Source organism: Diabrotica virgifera, chromosome 3 (assembly GCF_917563875.1).
Source record: "Diabrotica virgifera virgifera chromosome 3, PGI_DIABVI_V3a".
Lineage (NCBI taxonomy): Eukaryota > Metazoa > Arthropoda > Insecta > Coleoptera > Chrysomelidae > Diabrotica > Diabrotica virgifera.
In genome coordinates, this window is record NC_065445.1 from 68,023,707 (window position 1) to 68,048,584 (window position 24,878).

The 24,878-nt window shown below is 32.8% G+C and overlaps 1 protein-coding gene across 2 annotated transcripts in view; it reads left to right on the top strand.

The window, feature by feature from the left end:
- The window catches only part of LOC126881893 (alpha-tocopherol transfer protein-like), a 110,822-nt gene that overhangs the window by 65,070 nt on the left and 20,874 nt on the right, over positions 1-24,878 (top strand). The window contains exons 3-4 of one of the 2 annotated variants that reach the window (XM_050646543.1): positions 11,894-12,149; positions 19,301-19,411. In XM_050646543.1, the coding sequence (XP_050502500.1) occupies positions 11,894-12,149; positions 19,301-19,411 (367 nt within the window). The remainder of the gene's footprint in view (positions 1-11,893; positions 12,150-19,300; positions 19,412-24,878) is intronic. The other variant, XM_050646544.1, reaches the window with a different exon arrangement.

Here is a 24,878-nt window from a genome sequence, read left to right on the forward strand (position 1 = left end):
TTTAAAACGAGCACCGTTAGATCGACGCTGTCAAGCCAAAACGGCATAAACGACAATAAATTGATTTTTCAAGAAAGCCAAAAAACTGATTATTTTTATTTTTACCAATTCTGCTTATCTGCACAGTGACTCAAAAAAATTGGTGATTTTTTTTTCAAATTTTAATATTTTATGAACATTAATGTGGCTGAAAATACTGTCTGAAATAAATTAAAAACTAGAAAATGGCGCTTATGTCCAATCAAGATATAACATTGGTGAATATGCCAAACGTACCTCTGGCGTTTGTGTCGATCGCATCGTTGTAAGGTTAGCCAATATGGCGCTTAAAAGGGATAGTTTAAACATATTGTACAAATCTCATTGTTGTATAATTACTTCAAAGATAATACAGTAACATTTTCGAAAGCAATCAAAGATAAATCTAGTTAAAATTGAAAAACCATCTTAATTGATTCTTTGCATTTTTGCATAAAATTTGATTTTTGAGCATGTTCCACCAATTTTAAATAGAAATAAACATCATATTTAGATTCAGCGACCTCGAAAACATAAAGAATCATCAAAATTTGTCATTCACCTTAAAGTTGATTTTCGTGATCGGTATAACATCATTTTAGGGGTTGCTGCCGCTTGCCTAACACTAGGTGTGCGATTTTTAAAGTCATATAACTTTTTTCCTATTACATATTTTGACTGGAAATTTTTCAGAAAACTTCTTCATCACTTATATTTTAATACTGTATTGGTTAAAATTATAAGCTAAAAACTTCGTCGCTCAACTTTTTTAATTAAACATGAAACTAACGAAATCTGACGACAAAATGTTTAAAAATTAATAACTCCTTTTTTAATTCGTTTAAACACTTTAGACAAAGCTCGTTGGTATCTAAATACTTAAAAAATGACACAGTAAAATTTTCAAAAGGAAATATTTACAGCGACCAAAGATACAGTGAGGTAAAGTTGAAAAATCATCAAAATTGATTTTTTGAATTTTTACATGAAATTTGATTTTTGAACATGTTCCACCAATTCTAGATAAAAATAAACTTCATATTCGGATTCAGCTACCTCGAAAATATAAATAATTATAAAAATTTGCCATTCACCTCCCATGGTCGCTTTTTCGATTTCTAAGCCTCAAATTAGGAGTGTGCCGTTCGCCGCCGTGTAAGTGAGCTATGGAGTGACGTCAGAATTACGCCTCTTTTCGCTTTGACAAGTTGTTGCTAAATCAGTTTTAAGCGTACCCTAATTATTAATTGTAATTCTATATTTTTGATAGATTAATAATATAATTTGTGTGTTAATTTTAATTGATTTCATATTTTTAGTTTTGATTTGATTTTGTTCTAGTGTTACTTTTAGGTGATATTATTCTAGGTATATAAGGTAAGAAATACTTAAATTTTTAAAATATGTTAAACAATGTTGTTTTGAAGCTATTTTCTTGTGGCATTTTTGTAACTAACTATTTTTAATGGGAAATAAGCCACAATTTTACTAAAAAAATGATTTTATTAACGTCCAAATAGGATCCGATTTAACCGTCGAAACGTTAATAAAAACATTTTTTTAGTAAATTTGTGGCTTATTAGACAAGCCGAAAACGGCGGGTTCGTCGGAGAAAATATTCCCATGATATTTTTTGCATAATCACGTTCGTGAGACATCCCAGAATAAGGTTCAAGAAGTCGCCCAAGGGAAAAGTGGTCCAAATTAAAAAAAAAAAAATTTTTAATCAAATTGCAAAAATCAATATTTTTGGCCCGGACAAATTTTGTTTAGATTTTTTGGACAATTCTGGATAAAAAAGATCTCTTATAATTTTTCTCTAAAGTTGATCGTTTTCGAGATATAAACAATTTAAAATTGAAAAAACGAAAAATGGCGATTTTCAAGGCTTAATAACTCTATTAAAAGTTATTACTATGAAAATCAGAAAGTGACTAAATCAAAGTTTAAAGCACCCCCTACAAGATCCTGGAGAAATTTTTGTCATTATTTTATTACTAAGCTGTTATTTTTAAGTAATAATAATGAGCGCCTGCACGTATCAGGTGCCCGTCTATAGTGAGTGCAAGAGAGATGCCATTCCGGTAGTGTATCTTACTCGCACTCACATTTACAGTTGCGTCAATGCGATCTTACGGCTTATTGTTAATGATTAAAAATAACAGCTTACTAATTAAATAATGACAAAAATTTCTCCAGCATCTTGTAGGGGGTGCTTTAAACTTTGATTTAGTCACTTTCTGATTTTCATAGTAAATAATAACTTTTAACAGAGTTATTAAGCCTTGAAAATCGCCATTTTTAGTTTTTTTCAAGTTTAAATTGTTTATGGTACATTCCATGTCAAATCACTCAGGCAAAAAATTTTGGATCTCCGATTTGTCTGAAAATTGGTATATAGCTTCTGAGGGACGTAAAAATACGATATTTAAGGTCAAAAAATCTTCTTCTTTTTTTTCTCAAAATTGTTATTTTATGCGATTTTACAGTGATTTGGTGTTTATTTAAACAAATTTGCATTTTCTGTCGTAAAGTATCAATGAAAAACATAATATTTTAATAGAAAGTACTCAAAAATGTCATTATATGGCATTATAACAAGTTATTTTGATTCAAAACAAGTTTTTGACCAAATTTTATAGTGTAAAAAACGTTAAAATACTTTACATTTTCCTCCATTCCCAAAATACATCAGTCGGGATAGCATATAACCTTGAATGTCGAGCTGCCCAAAATTTTATTTTTCTGATCTTTAGGGGAGTCAATAGTAGCCTAAATTTAAAATCATGAATGAATTCCTCCGTTACGTTAGCCGCCATCTTGATTTTAAAGGAGAACCTGTTTTGCTCAATATCTCCGCCATTTTTTAACTTTTCGACAAAAATGGTAGGAACTGAAATTGTTCCAAATAAATTGTATTTACAATTATTACAATTTCTTTTAACAATTTTTGTCGTGAGGTCGATATTTTCGAGTTAATTGTACTTACAGTAGACGCCTATATTTTTGACTATAATATTGTATGTAACATTTTTGGTATTGTAATATAATTCAAATCCTTCTCACCACTTAAAGTCCTATGTTTTGTCTATCTGTGGACAAATTTTCAGCCAAATCGATTGTGATGTATTTTGGGAATGGAGAAAAATGTAAAAAACGGTATTTTAACGTTTTCTACACTATAAAATTTAATCAAAAGCTTGTTTTGAATTAAAGTAACTTGCTATAATGCCATATAATGACATTTTTGAGTCCCTTCTATTAAAATATTATGTTTTCCATTGATACTTTACGATAGAAAATGCAAATTTGTATAAATAAACACCAAATCACTGTAAAATCGCATAAAATAACATTTTGAGAAAAAAAGAAGAAGAAGATTTTTTGACCTTAAATATCTTATTTTTACGTCCCGCAGAAGCTACATACCAATTTTCAGACAAATCGGAGGTCCGAAATTTTTTTTGCTCCAAAATTGAGTGATTTGAAATGGAATGACCCTTATACCTCGAAAACGATCAACTTTAGAGAAAAATTATAACAGATCTTATTTGTCCAGAATGGTCCAAAAAATCTAAACTAAATTTGTCCGGGCCAAAAATCCTGATTTTTGCAATTTGATTAAAAAAAATTATTAAAAAAAAATTTGGACCACTTTTCTCGTGGGCGACTTCTTGAACCTTATACAGCTTAGTAATAAAATAATGACAAAAATTTCTCCAGGATCTTGTAGGGGGTGCTGTAAACTTTGATTTAGTCACTTTCTGATTTTCATAGTAATAACTTTTAATAGAGTTATTAAGCCTTGAAAATCGTCATTTTTCGTTTTTTTTTTCAATTTTAAATTGTTTATACCTCGAAAACGATCAACTTTAGAGAAAAATTATGGGAAATCTTTTTTGTCCAGAATGGTCCAAAAAATCTAAACAAAATTTGTCAGGGCCAAAAATATTGATTTTTTCAATTTGTTTAAAAAAATTGTTAAAAAAAATTTGGACCACTTTTCCCGTGGGCGACTTCTTGAACCTTATACAGCTTAGTAATAAAATAATGACAAAAATTTCTCCAGGATCTTGTAGGGGGTGCTTTAAACTTTGATTTAGTCACTTTCTGATTTTCATATCAATAACGTTTAACAGAGTTATTAAGCTTTGAAAATCGCCATTTTTCATTTTTTTCAATTTTAAATTGTTTATACCTCGAAAACGATCAACTTTAGAGAAAAATTATAAGAGATCTTTTTTAACCAGAATGATCCAATAAATCTAAACAAAATTTGTACGGGCCAAAAATATTGATTTTTAAAATTTGATGAAAAAAAAATTGTTAAAAAAAATTTGGATCACTTTTCCCGTGGGCGACTTCTTGAACCTTATTCTGGGATGTCTTACGAACGTGATTATGCAAAAAAAGTCATGGGAATATTTTCTCCGGCGAACCCGCCGTTTTCGCCTTGTCTATAATTTCCCATTAAAAATAGTTAATGATGTTAAAGAATTAATAGGTTTATGAATAGCGTTTTATAAATAATTATTTTATGTAGGTATGTATATAATTGCTAATTATTAAATTATACACATATTTCTTTGTGAAGAGTAAATAAACAGCTCGTCAAAAGTTAGGAAAATAAACAATTATGCTCATTTTCATATGTAGTTGATTTTTTCGTGAACAGATTACCGGATTCCGCTATTTTTTGAAGTAATATTTCTTTACGATCGAGAGTGAAATTTTATAAGAGCGCATGGGCACACAAACAGTATGACGTAGTTCGTTGCTAATCTTTTAAGTAATGTAGATATGTATCAGCGCAAATAAGTCATTAAAAGAATATGTTAGTAGATATTCTTAGTAAATGTATTATTTATTATAATTTTTGTAACTTTGGATTTGTCTTCCTCGATAGTAAGATAATAAAATATCTATTATGTATAACATTTTTATATTTCATTTGATGTATTTGTCACCGTGATGTGTAATTATATTCGAGACGTCACTTACAAGGGGCTTGATAGCTTAGTTGGTAGAGCATTGGACCAGAGATCGAGAGGTCGCGGGTTCAAATCCAGGACAATTTATATTCTCGTTTTTTTATTTTTTATTTTTTGTTATTGTTTTAATAAAAATTTTTTGAAAGTGGTATATAAGAAAGTTAGTTTAATATTTAAATAAAATACAAATAACCTGTTAAGTATATTTGTTTCGTTGAAGGTAACTAGTACACTTTAGGAGACCAAAAATAATAATATTTTTCAATAATCTTTCTCTCACAACCTTTATTAAATATGAACATAAAAACTTTTAAACATTAATATATAACTCTTAGAGAGTACAAAAAATATATATTTTTTCATTTATGCACGTACACTAATATTGTAGAGGGCGCAAAAGTTAAGGCCTAGAAAAATGATGGCGGACAGTTGGACAAATCTCAGGATTGAATATCCGAAATAAAAAAGTCTTACTGCTTTTGAAAAAGGAAATTTATTATTAATTGTCACTTACGTGACAATTTGCCACAATTTGACCAAACAATTAAAAATAAATATTCTTTAACCATGAAAAACTGAAGAAAAACAGGCGATCTTTTCACAAAAACTTTTCAAATTTCCGTTAAATATTTTCTTTGCGGAATTTTTCAATATCAGTGGTAAATTGTCACGTAAGATATTTTCCTTTTTCAAATGCAGTACGAGTTTTTTATTTCAGAGATCTCAATCCTGAGATTAACGATCCGCCATCGGAACTACTTTTTTTTCGAGACCTCGACTTTGGCGCCCTCTATAAAATATTAGTGTACGTGCATAAATGAAAATAGATATATTTTTTGTATTCTCTAAGAGTTGGATATTAATATGTAAAAAGTTTTATGTTCACTTTTAATAAAGGTTCAGAGAAAAAAAATCTTAAAAATGCTTATTTTTGGTCTTTTAAAGTGTACTAGTATCTGAAATTATATAACAGAAGTATAACTTTTTACGTGCGTACAAAGTACATACACATTCTTTTACTTTATCGTACTATATACGTAGTATAGTATAATAGATAAAGTTATAGGATCGTGCAAAAAAAATTTTTTCAGATTTCACTTTTTTTCGACGTTTTGAGTCCCCCTGAGTCTAAAAAGCAAATAAAAAAACATGTCGGAAGTATGTACGTACGTACGTACGTACGTATGTACGTACGTACGTATGTCGCCACCGCCCAGCAAAAACTACTGGACCGATTTTGATGAAATTCGGTATGAGTAAGTTTAAGAGAATTTTGTCGAGAAACTAAGCTTAAAAAAAAACCTCTCAAAGGGGGGCCGAAATAGGGGGGTTATTTAGGGCCCATTTTTGCAAATTTTGACCGAAATGAATGAAATTCAACTCAAAGTAAGCTCATCGATAGGTAAATAAAAATACGGAATTTGACATTTCCAAATTCAAAATGGCGGCCAACATGGCCGACCGCCCACCCGACACATTTCCCTATCTATCCAAAAACATGTTTAAGATAAGTTTAATTTGCAAAAGTCGTTATATAGCCTAAAGATGGGGCTATAAGACGGATGTTATCGTTTTTCAGAGTTACGGGTTGCCTATATTTAAGGGGTCAAATTTTGACATACATTTGAACTAGATTTTCTCAAAAATGGCTCCAAGGATTTTTTTTATTTTTTGATATATTTTTGATATCCTATCAGTAAATTGAATGACATTAGTCATATATCTTAACTCCCCATAGGAGGGGAGTTATGAATTTTTTATAAAAGAATATTCGAGTGCCCGTAACTTCCTTGTTAATAGAAACTAAAATTTGAAATTTTGCAGACATATATGGTACTTTATTATCTATTATCACAATAAATTTTACCAAAAATATGGCTTCCGGTTAAACCGGAAATGAATAAAAAATATTAATTTTTTTAGATACGCCCTGTATATTTTAACATATTTTGAAAGAATGCAAAATTACCTTTCCAATGACATAAAATTCATTGCTATAGCTTAAAAACTCGAAAAGTTACGGTAAATAGAAATTTTGCTATAATCTTATGTGTGTCCTCTCTCACGCGTTCATAGCAGAGCATTATTGTAGGGCAGTCAGTGAGGGTATTTGGCTCCGAATTCCATCCTACTACATTGATGTACTTGATATTTTCACAGTAAGTAGGGAATAGCTCAAGAAACAAAATCTACCCTATATACTATGGCGCTTTTATCTTGGGGCGGTTCCCATCCCTTCAAGGGGGTGGAAAATTTGTTGGTCAAAATAAGGACGGAAGTGGCTAAAGAACCTATTTCTAAGCAAAAACTGGTCTATACTTTTTTTGAGAACTCAATACTTTTTGAGTTATGCGTAGTTGAAAATTGGCCATTTTCATTGAAAAATGACACCTTTTCGGACGGATTTTTTGTGAATAGCTTAAAAACTATGCATCGGACTAAAATTCACTATATAAAACATTTTTTAGATTATAAATAATAAAGAGATTCGTTCCTTCGTAAATGTTCTATTTATAATACAAAAAGAGATATGGTAGGTGAAAATAGTTTGTTTTTTGGTGCATGCTCAAATTGGTGTATTCAACTTGAAATAACAGAGGAACGGTAGGTTTTAGGTGTATAATGCTACCAACACCTTTTGTAGTGTTTGAAAGGGCCTTTAAAACGAGCACCGTTAAATGTCGGTTACTTACAAACTAAGCGAGATATGGTGCAAAAAAATATATGACTAATGTACTTTAAGGAAAAATGAAAAGTATATACATTTAACTCCCCATCCACCATAATTTAAATGCATTGTTTTCCTTCTACAATACCTTTTAATATATATAGTGTTATTTCTACTTTGAAAAAGTTGAACGGGTTTAAAATGAATGGTTTTTGTAAAAAATGTGATCAAATTATAGAATGAATTTTTAAATTTTCTTAAAAATCTTCATTTTTCTCCATGTAATTCGAAAATAAAAATATTTCACCCCTGAGAAGTGGTGGGAACTTCTCCCATGATAAAAGCGGCATAGTATATAGGATAGACTTTGAATTAGGAGATTGGGCTACTCCCAAAATTTCATTAAAATTCATGCAGTAGGATAGAATTTGGAGATAATATCTTGTTCTTAATCTCGCGCATTGACTGGCGTAATCGAAATAGAATGAAATGCAAATATTGTAAACTATTAATTTCTCAGAAAAATGAACTAATTTGAAATGAAAGTATGACTATAATATTCTATTGATTTATGCAATAATCTACACATCTATAGTGTGTTCCCGAAATATGGCATCGAACATTTTCTCAAATGCAGGAATTAATGATGCGTAAAACCATAAAATACTTTTAAGTACAGTAGGTGTTTCTAAGATATCAAAATAACGAGTAACTTTGTTATTTTTATAGAATGCCAGTATCTAGTACCATAACGATAATAGATCGGTACGATAAAGTTCTCGGGCGGCCGTTCCGTCCAGCGTTTTTTAATATTGTATTTAATTACAGAGTAATTTCCACCTATTAATATATTTTTCAAATTGGTATTATATTACGAATATGTGTGCCAAATATCTCGAAAAAATATTCAAAATTACAGCCGCAATCTTGGAACGCGTTTTGGCTACCTGTTGATCGCTACTGTATCACCTTAAAAAAGGTATACTTCTTTCATCTCTCTTAACTCAACCGTTTTCGAGATAATCGCATTTTAATTCTGCGATACACCATCATTTTTAGCGTAGTTCCAACCGAAAAATAACTTAAAATCATAATAATTATACCAGTTAGTTCTCAATTTTATGTCATTGCATCGCAAATTCCATTTAAAGAAATTGGCGATACATTTTTGGATAATTTTATGGTTTTAAGTTATGTTTCGGGTGTAACTACAATGATATTATGCTAAAAATGATGGTGTATCGCAGATTTAAAATGCGTTTATCTCGAAAACGGTTGAGTTCAGGGAGATAAAAGAAGTATACCTTTTTTAAGTAAAACTAATAGGAGAATAAAAATTTTAATGTCAAAATTATATAAAGTGAGGGATAAAAAAAATTGAACGTAATAAATGAGTGCTGAAAGGCGTATGTGGCGCCCTCTGGGTAATACCTAATTTTTGGTAGACAATTTAGTTTTATTGACCCAAAAAACCCCCACATACCAAATTTCATGTTGTTATCTCATACCTGTCAGGAAATATTCAATAATAAATAAAAAAAAAGTTTAACTTTGACACCCTGTATCTCGGTTATTATAAACTTTGTACTAAGGTAAGTTAGCTTAAATCGGCCTATTTTAACCTCAGGAGCCTGAGGTTAAGCTATGGCCCATTCTTTACCAAACACCCTGTATAACTTTTATCATTTTTAACCCTTGCCAATATAAATTATTAAATAGCTTTAAATTAAACAGAATCATAATATCCGTGGAATAGGCCTACTGGTGAAACCACGTTAAAAAAAAACGCGCTAAGTACACTACCTCAAAGGTGGTGTTGAAACGTGTGCGCATATTATAACCATTACCACTTTTTGAATCGTTATATCTCAAAAACGGTGGCTCTCAGAAAAAAAAAGTAATAAGGCATTTTTTATAGATAATTATCTAATCTACATTTTTTGTCAGCACTAATTTTACGATAAAACTTACCGTTTCGTTGAAAATCGCTAAAAACCATAGTTGGTGACCTTTGACCCCGCGTAAAATTTTTAGCACGGGTCGGATTTATGAGGACTTTTTAGATTTCATTTATGATGGTATTTTGAACAATCCTGCCAATTTTCAGTTTGATGGTAATTTTTGTAGCCTCGGATGCGTAAGTTGACCGGAGTATGTTCTACTATTTGAAATCATCAACTGTGTTCTTTCTCTTGTTCTTCTCTAATCTTATTAGGCGTCCGGCCACCCGTCGTTGACCACCGTTGTTCTTATCAGTGCTGCTTCCTTTGATTCTGTTTTGTTGCAGTGGGGACACTCTGCTGGGCACGGCTTTCTATAGAAAGAGAATCAGCGTTCCTGTGGCTAACACCGGCCCGATGCTCAATCTTGAAATCGTATTCTTTGAGTCGTTCAATCCATCTGGCTTCCCTTAACTTAATAGTACCACTATAATTTTTAGAGATAATAGAGCAAAGTTGTATCTTTGTTTTATTCTTGTACTACTAACTATATATTTCACTAAATATTCCCTTTTAGCACGGTTTAGCATTCAACTCGATGCTTTCAAAGGTAACATCTTTTTCTTCTTCAAGTGCCATCTCCGCGACGGAGGTCGGCAATCATCATAGCTATTCGGACCTTGGAGACGGCTGCTCTGAAAAGTTCGTTTGATGTACATCCGTACCATTCTCTCAGGTTGCGCAGCCACGATATTCTGCGTCTCCCTATGCTTCTTTTTCCTTGAATCTTTCCCTGCATAATCAATTGGAGCAAGTTGTATTTCTCTCCACGTGTAATATGTCCGAAATATTCCAATTTTCTGGTTTTAATTGTATTTAAGACTTCCATTTCTTTATTCATCTTTCTCAGAACCTCTTTGTTTGTGACGTGTTCTGTCCATGATATTTTTAGAATTCTTCTATATACCCACATCTCGAATGATTCCATTTTTTTCATTGATGCCGCATTCAAGGTCCAAGCTTCCATTCTGTAAAACAGAGTCGAGAAAACGTAGCACCTAGCCAACCTTATTCTTAGCTCTAACCTTAGATCTCTTGTGCAGAGCACTTTTCTCATTTTGTTAAAATTCGCTCTAGCCTTTTCTATTCTAATTTTAATTTCCTGGAAGTAATCATTTGTGGAGTTGATCATTGTTCCAAGATATGCATATTGGTCTACTTGTTCGACGTTGGTTCCGTTTATGAGGAGATTCTCGTTATTTCTTTGAGTTTTAGATATTCTCATAAATTTTGTCTTCTTGATGTTCATTGTTAAACCGTATTCATGGCTATATGTCGCTATTCTGTTACCCAATCTCTGAAGATCTTCAATATTTTCGGCTAAGACGACAGTGTCATCCGCATATCTAATATTATTAATGGGAACTCCGTTCACCTTTATTCCAGCTGTTTCACCCTCAAGAGCTTGTTTTAGGATCTCTTCCGAGTAGGCATTAAAGAGAACTGGAGACAATACGCATCCCTGTCTCACCCCACGTCTAATTTCAATTTCCTCTGACAACTGTTCGTTTGCACGTACTTTTGCTCGCTGCTTATAGCATAAATTAGATATGATCCTGAGGTCATTGTAGTCTATCTTGTTTAATTTCAGGACATTCATTAATTCTTCATGTCGTACTTTATCGAAAGCTTTATTGTAGTCAATAAAACAGACATATATATCTTGATTGACGTCTAGGCACCTTTGTATTAGGATATTAAGTGAGAAAAGAGCTTCACGCGTTCCTAGGCCTTTGCGAAACCCAAATTGTGTATCATTAATATCTATGTCCAATTTATGATATATTCGGTTATGGATAATTTTCAGTAGCAACTTCAGCACATGTGACATCAAGCTGATGGTGCGGTAATCGGCGCATTCTCTTGCGTTTTTCTTTTTGGGGAGACAAACAAAGATCGACGTTAACCATTCTTTGGGTAATACGCCTGATCTATAAGTTTGGTTCAAAAGTATAACTAGAACATCAATGTGCTGTTCATCTATAATTTTTATTAATTCGATAGGAAACATGTCAGGCACAGGGCTTTTTCCGTTCTTCATTGTTTTTAATGCGTGTGCTATTTCTTCTTTTGTGATATCTGGACCTATTTCTTCTGAAGTAAGTTCTATGTTTTCCAGGTCTCCTCTTTCATCATCGAAAAGGTAACATAAAGAGTTTTAAATTGATGAAATAGACTATAGCCACGGTATGTTCAATTAATGTATTTTATTTTAGCTATTTATTAGTGTTCCCGAAAATGGTAGACGATAGATATCTAGTAACATTTATGAAACTAAAAGATTGTATTCCCAATTACTTTGATCCATATGGATGGGCTGCTCAAGGCATAAATATCATTGACGTCATACTTAGAGAAGACGATAATTTAGTTTTGGGCCTCATTATAGTGGTCGACAATCAAAATTTCAAAATGGAGCATGTGTTGAGATTAACTCCAACAGTTGTAAGAGACACTTTAGTAATTATAGAGGTAAGTATTATTATAATTAATTGTCTTCTTTTAAGTGAACACAACAAATTTTAAATGCAATTAATTACATACTGCAGCCTCTATGTCATCTCTCATCTGATCGGACTGTGTTTATCTGGTTATACCTTATTCACACCTATGATAAGCCGGATTTATGTTACAACGGGGACGTGCACGACACGGCTGTCTTCCGGGGAACGTTGAATATCGTCTGATATGAAAAGCATTGGCTAATTTATGTGACAACGGGACGGAGCGACAACGGAGCTGGGAGGTGCGCTTTCTATTGTTCTACGGCACGTATCGTGCACGTCCCGTTCTAACATAAATCGGCCTTTATGGTCCAATTTATGGTTCCATGACATCTCGTAACGTGACATTTCGTAACCCGACAAATGGTAACGCACAATTCGTAACGACGACAGTTCGTAACTACACATAATTATTCGTAACGGTGTAATTCGTAACGTCAACGTTTAATTTTTTTAGCAAATTTAGTATTACTGAATTTATAAAAAAAACGCATTTTGCATAAGTAGGGGAGTGCATATAGATTTTCACTTCGGAAAAAATCAAACAAGATGGAACTTTTTGTAATTTCATTAAGAAATGTTTAATAAACAACATATCAAAAAGTTCTACTCGAGAAGTGGGTGCTTCATTTTTTATTAAACAAATGAACTACAAAATTAGATGTTTTTTTAATTAACTCCGAAAATATAAATTTTAGAAAAAAACTGACTAGACCATTGAAAAATTCAGAAAATTTTACAAAAATAACCTTATACAGGGGCCATAGCTTAACCTTAGGTTCCTGAGGTTAAAATAGGCCGATTTAAGCTAACTTACCTTAGTACAAAGTTTATACTAACCGAGATACAGGGTGTCAAAGTTAAACTTTTTTTTATTTTTTATTGAATATTTCCTGACAGGTATGAGATAACAACATGAAATTTAGTATGTGGGGGTTTTTTGGGTCGAGAAAACTAAATTCCCTACCAAAAATGATGTATTGCCCAGAGGGTGCCACATATGCCTTTCAGCACTCATTTATTACGTTAAATTTTTTTTATCCCTCTGTATAATTTTGACATTAAAATTTTTATTCTCCTATTAGTTTTACTTAAAAAAAAGTATACTTCTATCATCTCCCTAAACTCAACCGTTTTCGAGATAAACGCATTTTAAATCTGCGATACACCATCATTTTTAGCATAATATCATTGTAGTTACACCCGAAAAATAACTTAAAACCATAAAATTATCCAAAAATGTATCGCAAATTTCTTCAAATCGAATTCGCGATGCAATGACATAAATTTGAGAACTGGCACAATTATTATGGTTATTAAGTTATTTTTCGGGTGGAACTACAATAATATTATGCTAAAAATGATGGTGTATCGCAGATTTAAAATGCGTTTATCTCGAAAACGGTTGAGTTTAGGGAGATGAAAAAAGTATACCTTTTTTAAGTAAAACTAATAGGAGAATAAAAATTTTAATTTCAGAATTATACAGAGTTAGTGATAAAAAAAATTGAACGTAATAAATGAGTGCTGAAGGCGTATGTGGCGCCCTCTGGGCAATACATCATTTTTGGTAATGAATTTAGTTTTCTCGACCCAAAAACCCCCACATACCAAATTTCATGTTGTTATCTCATACCTGTCAGGAAACATTCAATAATAAATAAAAAAAAAGTTTAACTTTGACACCCTGTATCTCGGTCATTATAAACTTTGTACTAAGGTAAGTTAGCTTAAATCGGCCTATTTTAACCTCAGGAACCTGAGGTTAAGCTATGGCATATTCTTTACCAAACACCCTGTATAAAGAATTTTCTAAAATTAAATCTGTATCTTCTATAATTTTTTATTTATAACGCTAAAGTCACCCTTCTCACAAACATTGGCGCACTGTAAACTAACGTACGGCGAAGTGCACGATTGAGTTATTTTAACCTAATTCTTTAACTAATGGATCAAATGAAATTTTACAAATTGAACATGAAAGAAGAATAATTAAGCTATCTTATGGTTATAATAGAAAGAAATAAATTTTATGGGCATAAGTACGGTGTGGGCGGAAAATGAGCTTTACATGAATTTTGTTTAAAAATAATTTAAAAATGTGTAACTAATACAATTTTTCTTATAAAACTCTCAATTTTGCACAACTTACCTTTCAAGCATCGTACTAAATAATGTTTCATTAAAAAAAAATCTCAAATATTTAATTCAAATGATAGGACGTCTTAAAAAATGTAATTTTTGAGATCTTCGTAGTTTTATAGAATTACCACCACTTTAAGACGGTATTACTCAAGTTTGAACAGATCTATTAAAGTTTTATATATGATAAGTGCTGTTTTAAAGCTTAGGATGCAATCTTTGAAATGCACTAATATATTTTACTTTAGAAATGAAATAAACTATTTCTTTTAAGAAAATTAAGAAAGATAACAGAAATGTAATACAAAAACCGAAAATTACCAGCTAAAAAATGTTTATACAAAGTGATCAAAACTTTTTTCTTTAAAACTTACCTAAAATACATTTAATAATAAGCTTCAACAATAATAAATGTTCAGCAAAAATTTTTTACTTTAGCTCTTATACAGTATGTCTGCGTAACTTGAAACCTATTGATAAATATTTTATTATCAGCTTTACGAAAAAAAGTTATTCTTTATACGATACCCTGCATCGTATATAATCTAATCTGCAATCATCAGATATATCAAATTTAATTAATGTTATACGAGGTATGTCAAAAAATATGAATTTCACTCAGGAGTAAAGTACCTTTACATTTCACAATATCAAAAATTGTTATTAAGAAAAGTTGTTTGGAATTAAAAAATTTGTTTTGATGTTCAATTACATCCTTCTAATTAAAATATTGTGAATAATAAAGGCACTTAACTCCTAGAAAAATTCATATTTTTTACATTCCTCGTATAAAATTAAAAAAGTTTGATATCTTATGGCTGTATCTTAGATTCTAGACCAGGGAGAGCATTTTATGAGGAATAACTTTTTTCGTAAAAGTGATAATAAAATAGTTATCAGAATTGTAATAAAATGATGATAAGTATCCGTAATTTGCGAAAAAATTATTTTTTTTTTCGATTAGAATGATGTAATTGTATATTTAGACATAGTTTTTAATTTCAAACAACTTTTCATAATAGCATTTTTTGATATTCTGGAATATAAAGGTACTTTACTCTTTAACGAAATTCATATTTTTGACATAACTCGTATAAAATTGATAAAATTTGATATCTGAAGGTTGAGTTGTAGATTGTTGACTATCCAGAGCATTTTATTAAGAATAACTTTTTTTCGTAAAATTGATCTAAAAAAGTTTTCCATGTGGTTCCTAGCTACGCAGCAGGCACACTGTATAAGAGCTTCTGTATAAGAATTTTCAAATTGCAATGCCATATTCGGATTCAGCATAATCAAAAACAAAATAGAAACATATTTGATCAAAGTAAAATGATGAATTTAACGATATTTTTAAAATTATTTATACAAAAAAATTGTAATTGTTTAAACAATTAATAAACAATTAGCGGCCAAATCTGCGAGTAGAACTTTTTACTTTAATATGTATATAAACTAACAAAAAAAGTTTCAGAAAAATTATAAGCTTGTTTGAATTTTTCCGAAACAATGCTTGTTTTCGTTCTAATTGCACTCCCCTTTGTAATTGTACTTTTTTAAAAACCCTTCTTTTGAAATATATTTCACACATATTTTTGCATATTATATTCTTGTTTATAGGACAACTAAACATTTTTTTAAATTATTTATATTGAATTATCACTTTCCATCCATCCATCCATCCAATGGCACTACAGCCCAAATCGAGCCTTGGCCTCCTTCAACAAGCTTCTCCAATCATTTCGATTTACCGCTGTTCTTTTCCATGAACGCGTTCCCAGGAAGTTCCTGGCATCCTCATCGACTTCGTCTTTCCATCTCTTTTTAGGTCTTCCAACAGGTCTTCTTCCCTGCTTTCTTGCATTCAGCAATTTTCTGGGGATTCTATTCTCATGCATGCGGACCACGTGCCCTGCCCACCGTAATCTCTGCAGTTTAGTGTATTGTGCTAGAGTTGGTTCGCTATATTGCTCGTATATTTCTCTATTATACCTAATTCGCCAGTTGTTATTTTCACTTATTGGGCCCAGTATCCTACGTAACACTTTTCTTTCAAACACATCTAATGCATTGGCAGATTTCTGTGTCACCACCCATGTTTCGCAGCCATAACTTACTATGGGCCTGATTATTGTTTTATATACCCGGAGTTTTGTTTTCCGGTGTACGTCTCGCGATTTGAATATGTGGCCCATCGTGAAATAGGCTTTATTTGCCAGCACAAGCCTTCTATTTATTTCCGGTTCTTCTTCATTGCTTGCAACCAGATCCATTCCTAGGTACGTGAATCTATTCACATGTTCTATATCGTCAATAAAGTGTTGTTGCGCCGGTCTATTTGATCTGGTTTGTATGAGTAGTTTTGTTTTATTTGTATTTATTGCTAGCCCTACTGCTTCTGCACTCTGTTTCAACTCAACGTAGGTTTCTTCCGCTGCATTCATTGTTCTGCTCATTATGTTTATATCATCTGCGTATGTTGCTAATTGGGTAGATTTGTTTGTAAGTATGTTATTTCCGCTCACCGTCAACCGTCTAATTACATATTCAAGAACAAGATTAAAAATCGTTGGAGCCAGTCCGTCGCCTTGTTTCAGTCCTTGCGTTATCGTAAACGCATCAGTGATCTGTCCTTGAATACATACCTGTGCTTCTGTTTCTGTCATTGTCATTTGCACTAGTCGTATTAATTTTGATGGTATGCCAAATTCTTCCAATATATTAGGTAGAATTGTTCTATCTATTGAATCATAGGCTTGTTTAAAATCTACAAAGAGATTGTAAACGTACATGTCATATTCCCATGCTTTGGCTAGTATTTGTTTAACTGTAAATAGTTGGTCAATTGTAGATCTATTTTGCCTAAACCCTGATTGATATTCCCCGATGATTTTTTCCGTGAGAGGTTGAAGTCTTCGATTAAGGATGTTTGTGAATATTTTGTATCCCGAACAAAGTAAAGAGATGCCTCTATAATTCTGACACAACAGTTTGTCTCCTTTTTTATGAATAGGGCAGATTATACTTTTCTTCCATTGTTGGCGGATTTCTTCTTCTATCCATATCTCTCGTATTAGCTGGTACATCTGTTGTGTCAAATTCCTTCCTCCTTGCTTGAGTAGTTCTGCCGGTATTTTATCTATTCCCGGTGCTTTATGGCTTTTTTGTATGTGGATTGCCGTTTGGACCTCCTCTAGCGTTGGGGGTCTAGTTAATTCATTTTCTTCTCCATCTTCCCCCAGCTCTTGTTGTGGTACCTCCTGCCGTGCCTGCTGCTGCCTCTGCTGTTGTAATGGTGGTTGTGCCCCTTTGTTTAATACTTCCTTAAAATATGTCATCCAGGTTATCTTAATTTCGTCCATATCGCTAATGATTTCACCCTTCTCATTTTTGCAGAGGCTAGTCTTCGGTTTGTATCCCTGTCTTAAATGTTTAATAAGTTGGTATGCACTACGTGTTTCGTTTTCCTTAAACTCCCTCTCTATGTTTAGTATCCGTTGGTTTTCGTACTTTCTCTTTTTCTGCCTGCACAGTTTATCTGCTCTTCGTCTTTTGTTCTCAAATTCTGTTTTTCTCTCACTAGTACGTCTGAGTATGTAATTCTTATGTGCTTCATTTCTTTCCTGTATAGCTTGTTTGCATTCTTCATCGAACCATGTTTCTTCTCTCCGTTGTGTCTTTGTTCCTAGGACTTCTTTCGCTGTGTTTAGTATGATACTGCTTATGGTGTTCCATTGATTTTCTATTGTGGAGTCTGCTCTGTTTTCTTCTACTAATTTTTCATCCACTGTTCTCTCAAATTTTTCTTGTACCTCAGGGACTTTTAGGTTATCTAAGTTTAGTTTTTCTTGTTTTGGATATTTTTCTTTTACCTGTCGACTGATTTTGCATCTAAACCGTGTCTGCACTAGTTGATGGTCTGAGTCACAGCTTGCGCCACGTCTGCTTTTTACATCTAATATACTCGTCGCCATTCTTTTTTCAGTCAGTATATGGTCTATTTGATTTATTGTGTTTCCGTCAGGTGATATCCAAGTGCCCTTATGTATGTCCCGATGTGGGAAGCATGTCGAACTGATAATCATATTCTTTCCAGCTGCGAAATCTATTAGAAACTGACCATTCTCATTTGTGTCTCTATGCAAACTATGTTTCCCTATTACCCCTATGTACTCTTCTTCTTTTCCGATCTTGGCGTTTGTGTCGCCTATCACCATTTTAATGTCGTTTCTTGGTATTGAGTCATAGATTCGTTCTAGATCTTGATAAAAGGCTACCTTAGTGTCTTCTTCCTGTTCATTTGTGGGACAGTGTACATTTATAAGGGTTATGTTCAGAATCATCACTTTAAAGTAGTAAAACTAAGTCTGAAAAATATGGAAACAAATAAATACAGTTTAATAATAATAGTCAACTATTCTAAATGCGAAATAAGCCACAATTTAATTAAAAAAATATTTTAATAACGTTTCGACGTCCATATCGGATGTCGTTGTCAAAATACAAAATATTAATAAATTAAAAATGTTGTAGCCTATTAAAAATTTTTTCCAATAATTTAATTTAATCTGACTCATTTATATCGGCAATTCTGACATATATTTTTAAACATTTTAAAGTAGAAGACTTAAAAATAATATTGCCAATATTTATGAGTTGCGTTCCTGGGACGACTTTACTCAGAGATAATTCATTCGATTACATGAAATCAACCCCAACCTAAGAATATCCGCCACAAAAAAATCATAGCATATGAGCTGACTTTAAAAAGACAACCACATGCAACGGTGACAGTAAAATTCTCGTGTATCTTTGTTTTATTCTTGATTCCATAGTAAATCACGGGAAAAACCAGGAAAAAACCTCGTGATTTTTCTTTGTATTTTCTTTCAATGAAACACACATTTGATCATAAATCTAAAAATTCATGCATTTTCGTCTCTTAGAAATAAAGTTAAACTGTATTTTTTTTCTTAGAAACTACTCAACAGCAGAATAAAGGAGATTCACTTTCTTAACTGCCCGTCATATGTAGACTTGTTATTAAAAGTATGTAAACAATTCCTTAAACCAAAGTTATATGAAAGGGTAAGTAGTTAGAGTTTATAGGTATAAAAATTATTGTACAGCTAAATGTAAATTTTTTTGGCACTTTGATATTGGCTTTGGAATCTATAGGTATAGTCGGTTCGCTAAACTCAGACACAACTGGCTATTGATTTTAGTACCTAAGTAATTTTGCCAATTTAGTAAAATTGGTAAAAAAATAATTACTAAATAGTTAATAATTACTAAATAGTTAGTAATTTTGCAAATTTTGACAAATTTGGCCAAAAACAAAAAAAATATCTACTAAAATCGCTAGCCAGTTGTGTTTCACTAGCTCTTGGTTCCTTATCACTTATCACCGAGACTTCTCTATGTACACTTGAGAGCAAAATAATCGACTCACTTAATTAAAACCTTAATTTTTCATATATTTTTTTAACAGGCCAGATGGTTTTATATAAATGCACCTATTTTACATTTGTTTAGTAGTTTATGCAAAAATTAGTAATTTTTGCAAAATTTCAAAGTTGGACTGTTTCGTACGATTTAATCAAACGACTTTTAGAGATGGTATAGTTTAATTTAATTACAATAATATATTTAAAATCCAAGCATATAAGATAAATTTTGATATTCAAGTGGAATTCGGTCGCGCAGCTTCGTCAAAAACAGCAGACTACCGAGAGACGAGGCGCAAGTGACGAATGCCAGGAGTATTTCTACAATGGAGTATTTCTCTTCTCCATTACAACGAACTGCCATTACACCACCTTTTCCAACACTTAGATGAAAATACAACAGGCCCAATAGGATATTCCGGACCAATTGGAAAGGCCCTACCTGATTGTGAAAGACTACCATTTATTGATTTTAATCCTATTGATTGTGAGATTCCAAAAACTGACAAACATATTCTTAGCAAGCACCAATAATTGTACTTGCTTGAGATATCAGAAGTCATCAAGTCAGGACATTGTTCAGAAGACTTTGTAGTGGGTACGTGATCCTATCCCAACGTCACATTCAAGATGGCTTACTACTGCAAACCGAGTTTTGCTTTTCTACATCAGTGTGCCAACCCTTCTGAAAATCTGAGATTGTCACATTCATTCTCAAATGTTATAATATGCCTATGTGGTTTGCCACAAAAATAAACCACAAATTCACAGATGAGCCTAGACATGATTACAAAATCATTGAATATTCAAGGTACTTACCAGAAGAGCTTATTCAAGTTGTTGATCCCGTTTTACAACAGAGTGCTTACTTTGCCCATCCCGAAAATGTACTTTTGGCTATAGTAACTGATGACAGAAACCATATCCGAGACTGGGCTTTATGCGTATCATGAAGGAAAAGCAAGCAATATCTGAAAGTGACTCTATCAGAATCTTTAAACCACCAAACTTAAACTTTGAAGCTAAATAGTATTACGAAATTATCAAATGGAACACCAATACACTAACTCTCCTCTACTGCTAATAACATTGACTAATGAAGAGATAAAACAGTATGTGAGGAATGACTTCAAGCCTGTTATGAGTATAGATACTTTGCCATGCCATACACAGGCAGTTGAAAGATGCGATAAGCTAGTGACCGTAGCTTCAAGTAAAGTGTGTGAACACAGTTCCAGAGAGGGCTATATTAGAACCACATTATTGCACCGCTCAGCGATGCCAACGACAACTGGTAGTCTTTCACAATCAGGTAGGACCTTTCCAATCTGTCCGGATATCCTATTGGGCGTGTTGTATTTCCATCTAAGTGTTGGAAAAGGTGGCAGAATGGCAGTTCGTTGTAATGGAGAAGACAAATACTCCATTGTAGAGGTCTTCCCACATGTATCTCTATTTGTGGCTGCGCGAGCTTCGCTGGCATTCGTCACTTTCGCCTCGTCTCTCGGTAGTCTGCTGTTTTTGACGAAGCTGCGCGACCTAATTCCACTAGAATATCAAAATGTATCTTAGATGCTTGGATGTTAAATATATTATTGTAATTGAATTAAACTATAGCATCTCTAAAAGTCGTATGATTAAATTGTACTAAACAGTCAAACTTTGAAATTTTGCAAAAACTACTAATGTTACTCATTTTGTATTACGTTGCGCGACCGAAAGATATGAAACAAATGTATAATAAGTGCGTTTATATTTATTTTACATACTTTTAGTAGTTAATGCATGGTATAGGAACGCAATTAAAACCATCTGGCCTGTTTAAAAATTTTTTTAAAAATTTAGGTTTTTCACAATTTTTGCTAACTTTGATTGCATTGCGCGACCGGAAGACAAATTAATAAAAAAATAATAATTAGTGTTTTTTTCATGTCTATACCAATGGCAACTTTTGCGCACTATAGCGATCTGAAATAAGAAAAAAAGTTTTTTTCGAACCACCCTAACTTCCAGCTCTGTCCCATAGAGTCTTCATCAGCATCATCCAGCCTTATGTATCCAAAGTTGAACATATGCCTCCCCTAATTTCTTCCAGTTTTGTCGGTCTTGGACTTCCTGCAACCAATTCCCAGTAATCCTTTTGACGTGTCTCTCCATCGTGTCTACTACCTCTACTTCTTCTGTCTGCTCGTGGTCTCCACACTGTAATTTTTAGGTCCACCTTCCTTCCTTCATTCTGGCTACATGGCCCGCCCAATTTTAGAAACGAGGAAATCAGGAAATCAGAAAAGGGCAGGTGTCACAGGTATAGAGTCTTACCACCAATTTTTCGAAGGGTTTTCATCTTCGCTGTTTCGAGCAATATTTTTGTCCTCTCTGTATCAGGTCGTGTTTTTGCCGCGCATGTCATAATTGGTCAGATGACTGTTTTGTAAATTCTGCCTTTCATTTCTTTTCTGATATTTTTATTTCTACATATTGTGTCATTCAGGCAACCTGAGGCTCTGTTTGCTCTATTCACTTAATCTTCTACTTCTGTTTCAAGCCCTCCGGGACTAAATAGTGTGATGCTTAAATTTTTAAACTCTATCACTTGTTCTATTATCTGACCCTCCAGCTCCAATTTACATCTTATTGTATTTGCTGTTATAATCATGCATTTTGTCTTTTTTGGAGAAATTAACATGTTAAATTTTCTGGAAGTTGCATTAAATTGGTGCAGAATACGTTGTAAATAATCTTCACTTTGAGAGATTAGTATTGCGTCGTCTGTATAGCAGACTATTTTAAGTTGTTTTTCTCCCATTTGGTATCCATTTTTAGATTTTACTGTTTTTTACTTCATCCATGATCAGGTTGAACAATAAAGGACTTAAGGAATCCCCCTGTCTTATCACATGGCCATATTCAATTGGATTAGTTAGTTCATATTTTACTTTTACTTTTATTGTGTTGTTCTGGTAGATGTTTTCGATCGTTTTAATTATTCCTAGAGAAGCCGAGGTTGGAGACTATGGGTTAGGAGACCGTAATGAACGTGGTGACAGAATGGTTTAATTTTGTCAAAATGAAAAATTTGTAATTACAAACACAATGTTTAAACTCCCGAAGCGTAGACTTTACACATGGAAATCCCCTGCTGATGGTAACGGGAGGATGATTAGAAATCAAATAGATTACATTCTGGTTGACCACAGATTTAGAAATTCTATACTATCAACAAAGACCTACCCAGGTGCGGACATCTACTCTGACCACAATCCGGTTGTATCTGTATTAAACATAAAATTGAAGAAACTAAAAAAGAAAAAAAAAAGACTCGGATAGATTTCAATAGACTAAAAGATAAAAGAACAAGAGAAGACATAAAAGAAAAAATTAATAAAAACTTGAAAGAAATTAATAGCGTGAACTCCGAAGAAGTTGAAAATAATTGGAAACAAATAAAGGCAGCACTAACAACAGCTGTTAAAGAGACGTTGATTCCTAAACGATCTGAGAGAACTAAAAGAAAGGCATGGATGACAGAAGAAATTCTTAATTTAATGGAGGAGAGACGTGCCTATAAGAACAAAAACAAACAACAATATGATGCAATAAATCGAACCATAAAGAGAATGATTAAAGAGGAAAAAGAAAAATGGCTGTCAGAACAATGCAAGGATATTGAGGAATGTGAGAGAAGGTACGATAGTTTCGGCATGCATAAGAAGATCAGAGAAATGACTGGTAGAAAGAAGTAGCCTCATAGTGGAATGGTGAATGATTTAGAAGGCAAGATTATAATAGATTTCAAACAAAAACTCACAAGATGGAAAGAATACGTAAAAGAACTCTTTGACGACGAAAAAGAATTAATAACAGTGAAACGAGAAGAAATGAAGGGTTTAAGGATACTTAAACAAGAACTGTAATATGCTTTAAAAAACACCAAGGATGGTAAGACACCAGGGCCTGATGAAATAGCGGTTGAAATATTAAAATTTATTGATGAAGAAGTGATGAACATGATACTCGAGTTATTTAACAACATATATGATACTGGAATAATACCACAAGACTGGTTAAGGTCCACATTCATTTTAATACCTAAAAAATCAAATGTAAAAGAGTGCTTGGATTACAGAACGATTGCCTTGATGAGTCATATGCTTAGTTTTTCTAAAAATCATTCCTAATAGAATTTTCCGCAAACTTGAAGAAGATATAAGTGAAACACAAATGGGCTTCAGTACGAGGGAAGCGCTCTTTGGTGTGGGCGTACTATTTCAGCGGTGTTTGGATATCAATCAGGATGTATACGCCTGCTTTATAGACTTTGAGAAGGCCTTCGATAGAGTCCGACACGACCGACTGAAAGAACTTCTAATCGAAAAGAACATTGATGAAAAAGATATTAGAATAATAACTAATTTGTATTGGAATCAAACAGCACAAGTCAAGGTCGATGATGAAATGACTGAGGAGATCAAAATATGTAGAGGAGTAAGACAGGGGTGTATTCTGTCTCCTCTTTTGTTTAATTTTTATAGCCAAGTCATATTTAAAGAAGCTCTGTCGGAGGTTAGTTGTGGTGTAATGATCAACGGAAATACAATCAATAATGTGAGATACGCTGACGACACAGTAATATTAGCAGACAATCTTGCAGATCTGCAACGACTGATGGAACGCATTAACCACTACTGCGACAGCTACGGACTTACATTAAACCTTAGAAAAACTAAATGGATGGTAATAACAAAATATCCACACGCCAGGAATGATTTGGTTGTCAATAACACCGTTATAGAAAGGGTATCCTCCTATAAATACCTTGGAGCTTGCCTGGATCATACAGGCGATCAAACAAAAGAAATAAGAGCAAGAATAGAAATAGCTAGATCAGCATTTAACAAGATGAAAATATTTCTCTGTATTCGTGACATAAATCTTGATCTGAGAGTGCGTATGCTCGGTGTTATATCTTCTCCACTTTATTATATGGAGTTGAGTCATGGACCATGAAGATGGGCAGCATTAAAAACATTGAGCTTTTGAGATGTAGTGTTACCGTAGAATGCTCCGTGTATCTTAGGTGGACCACGTGACGAATGCCGAAATTTTAC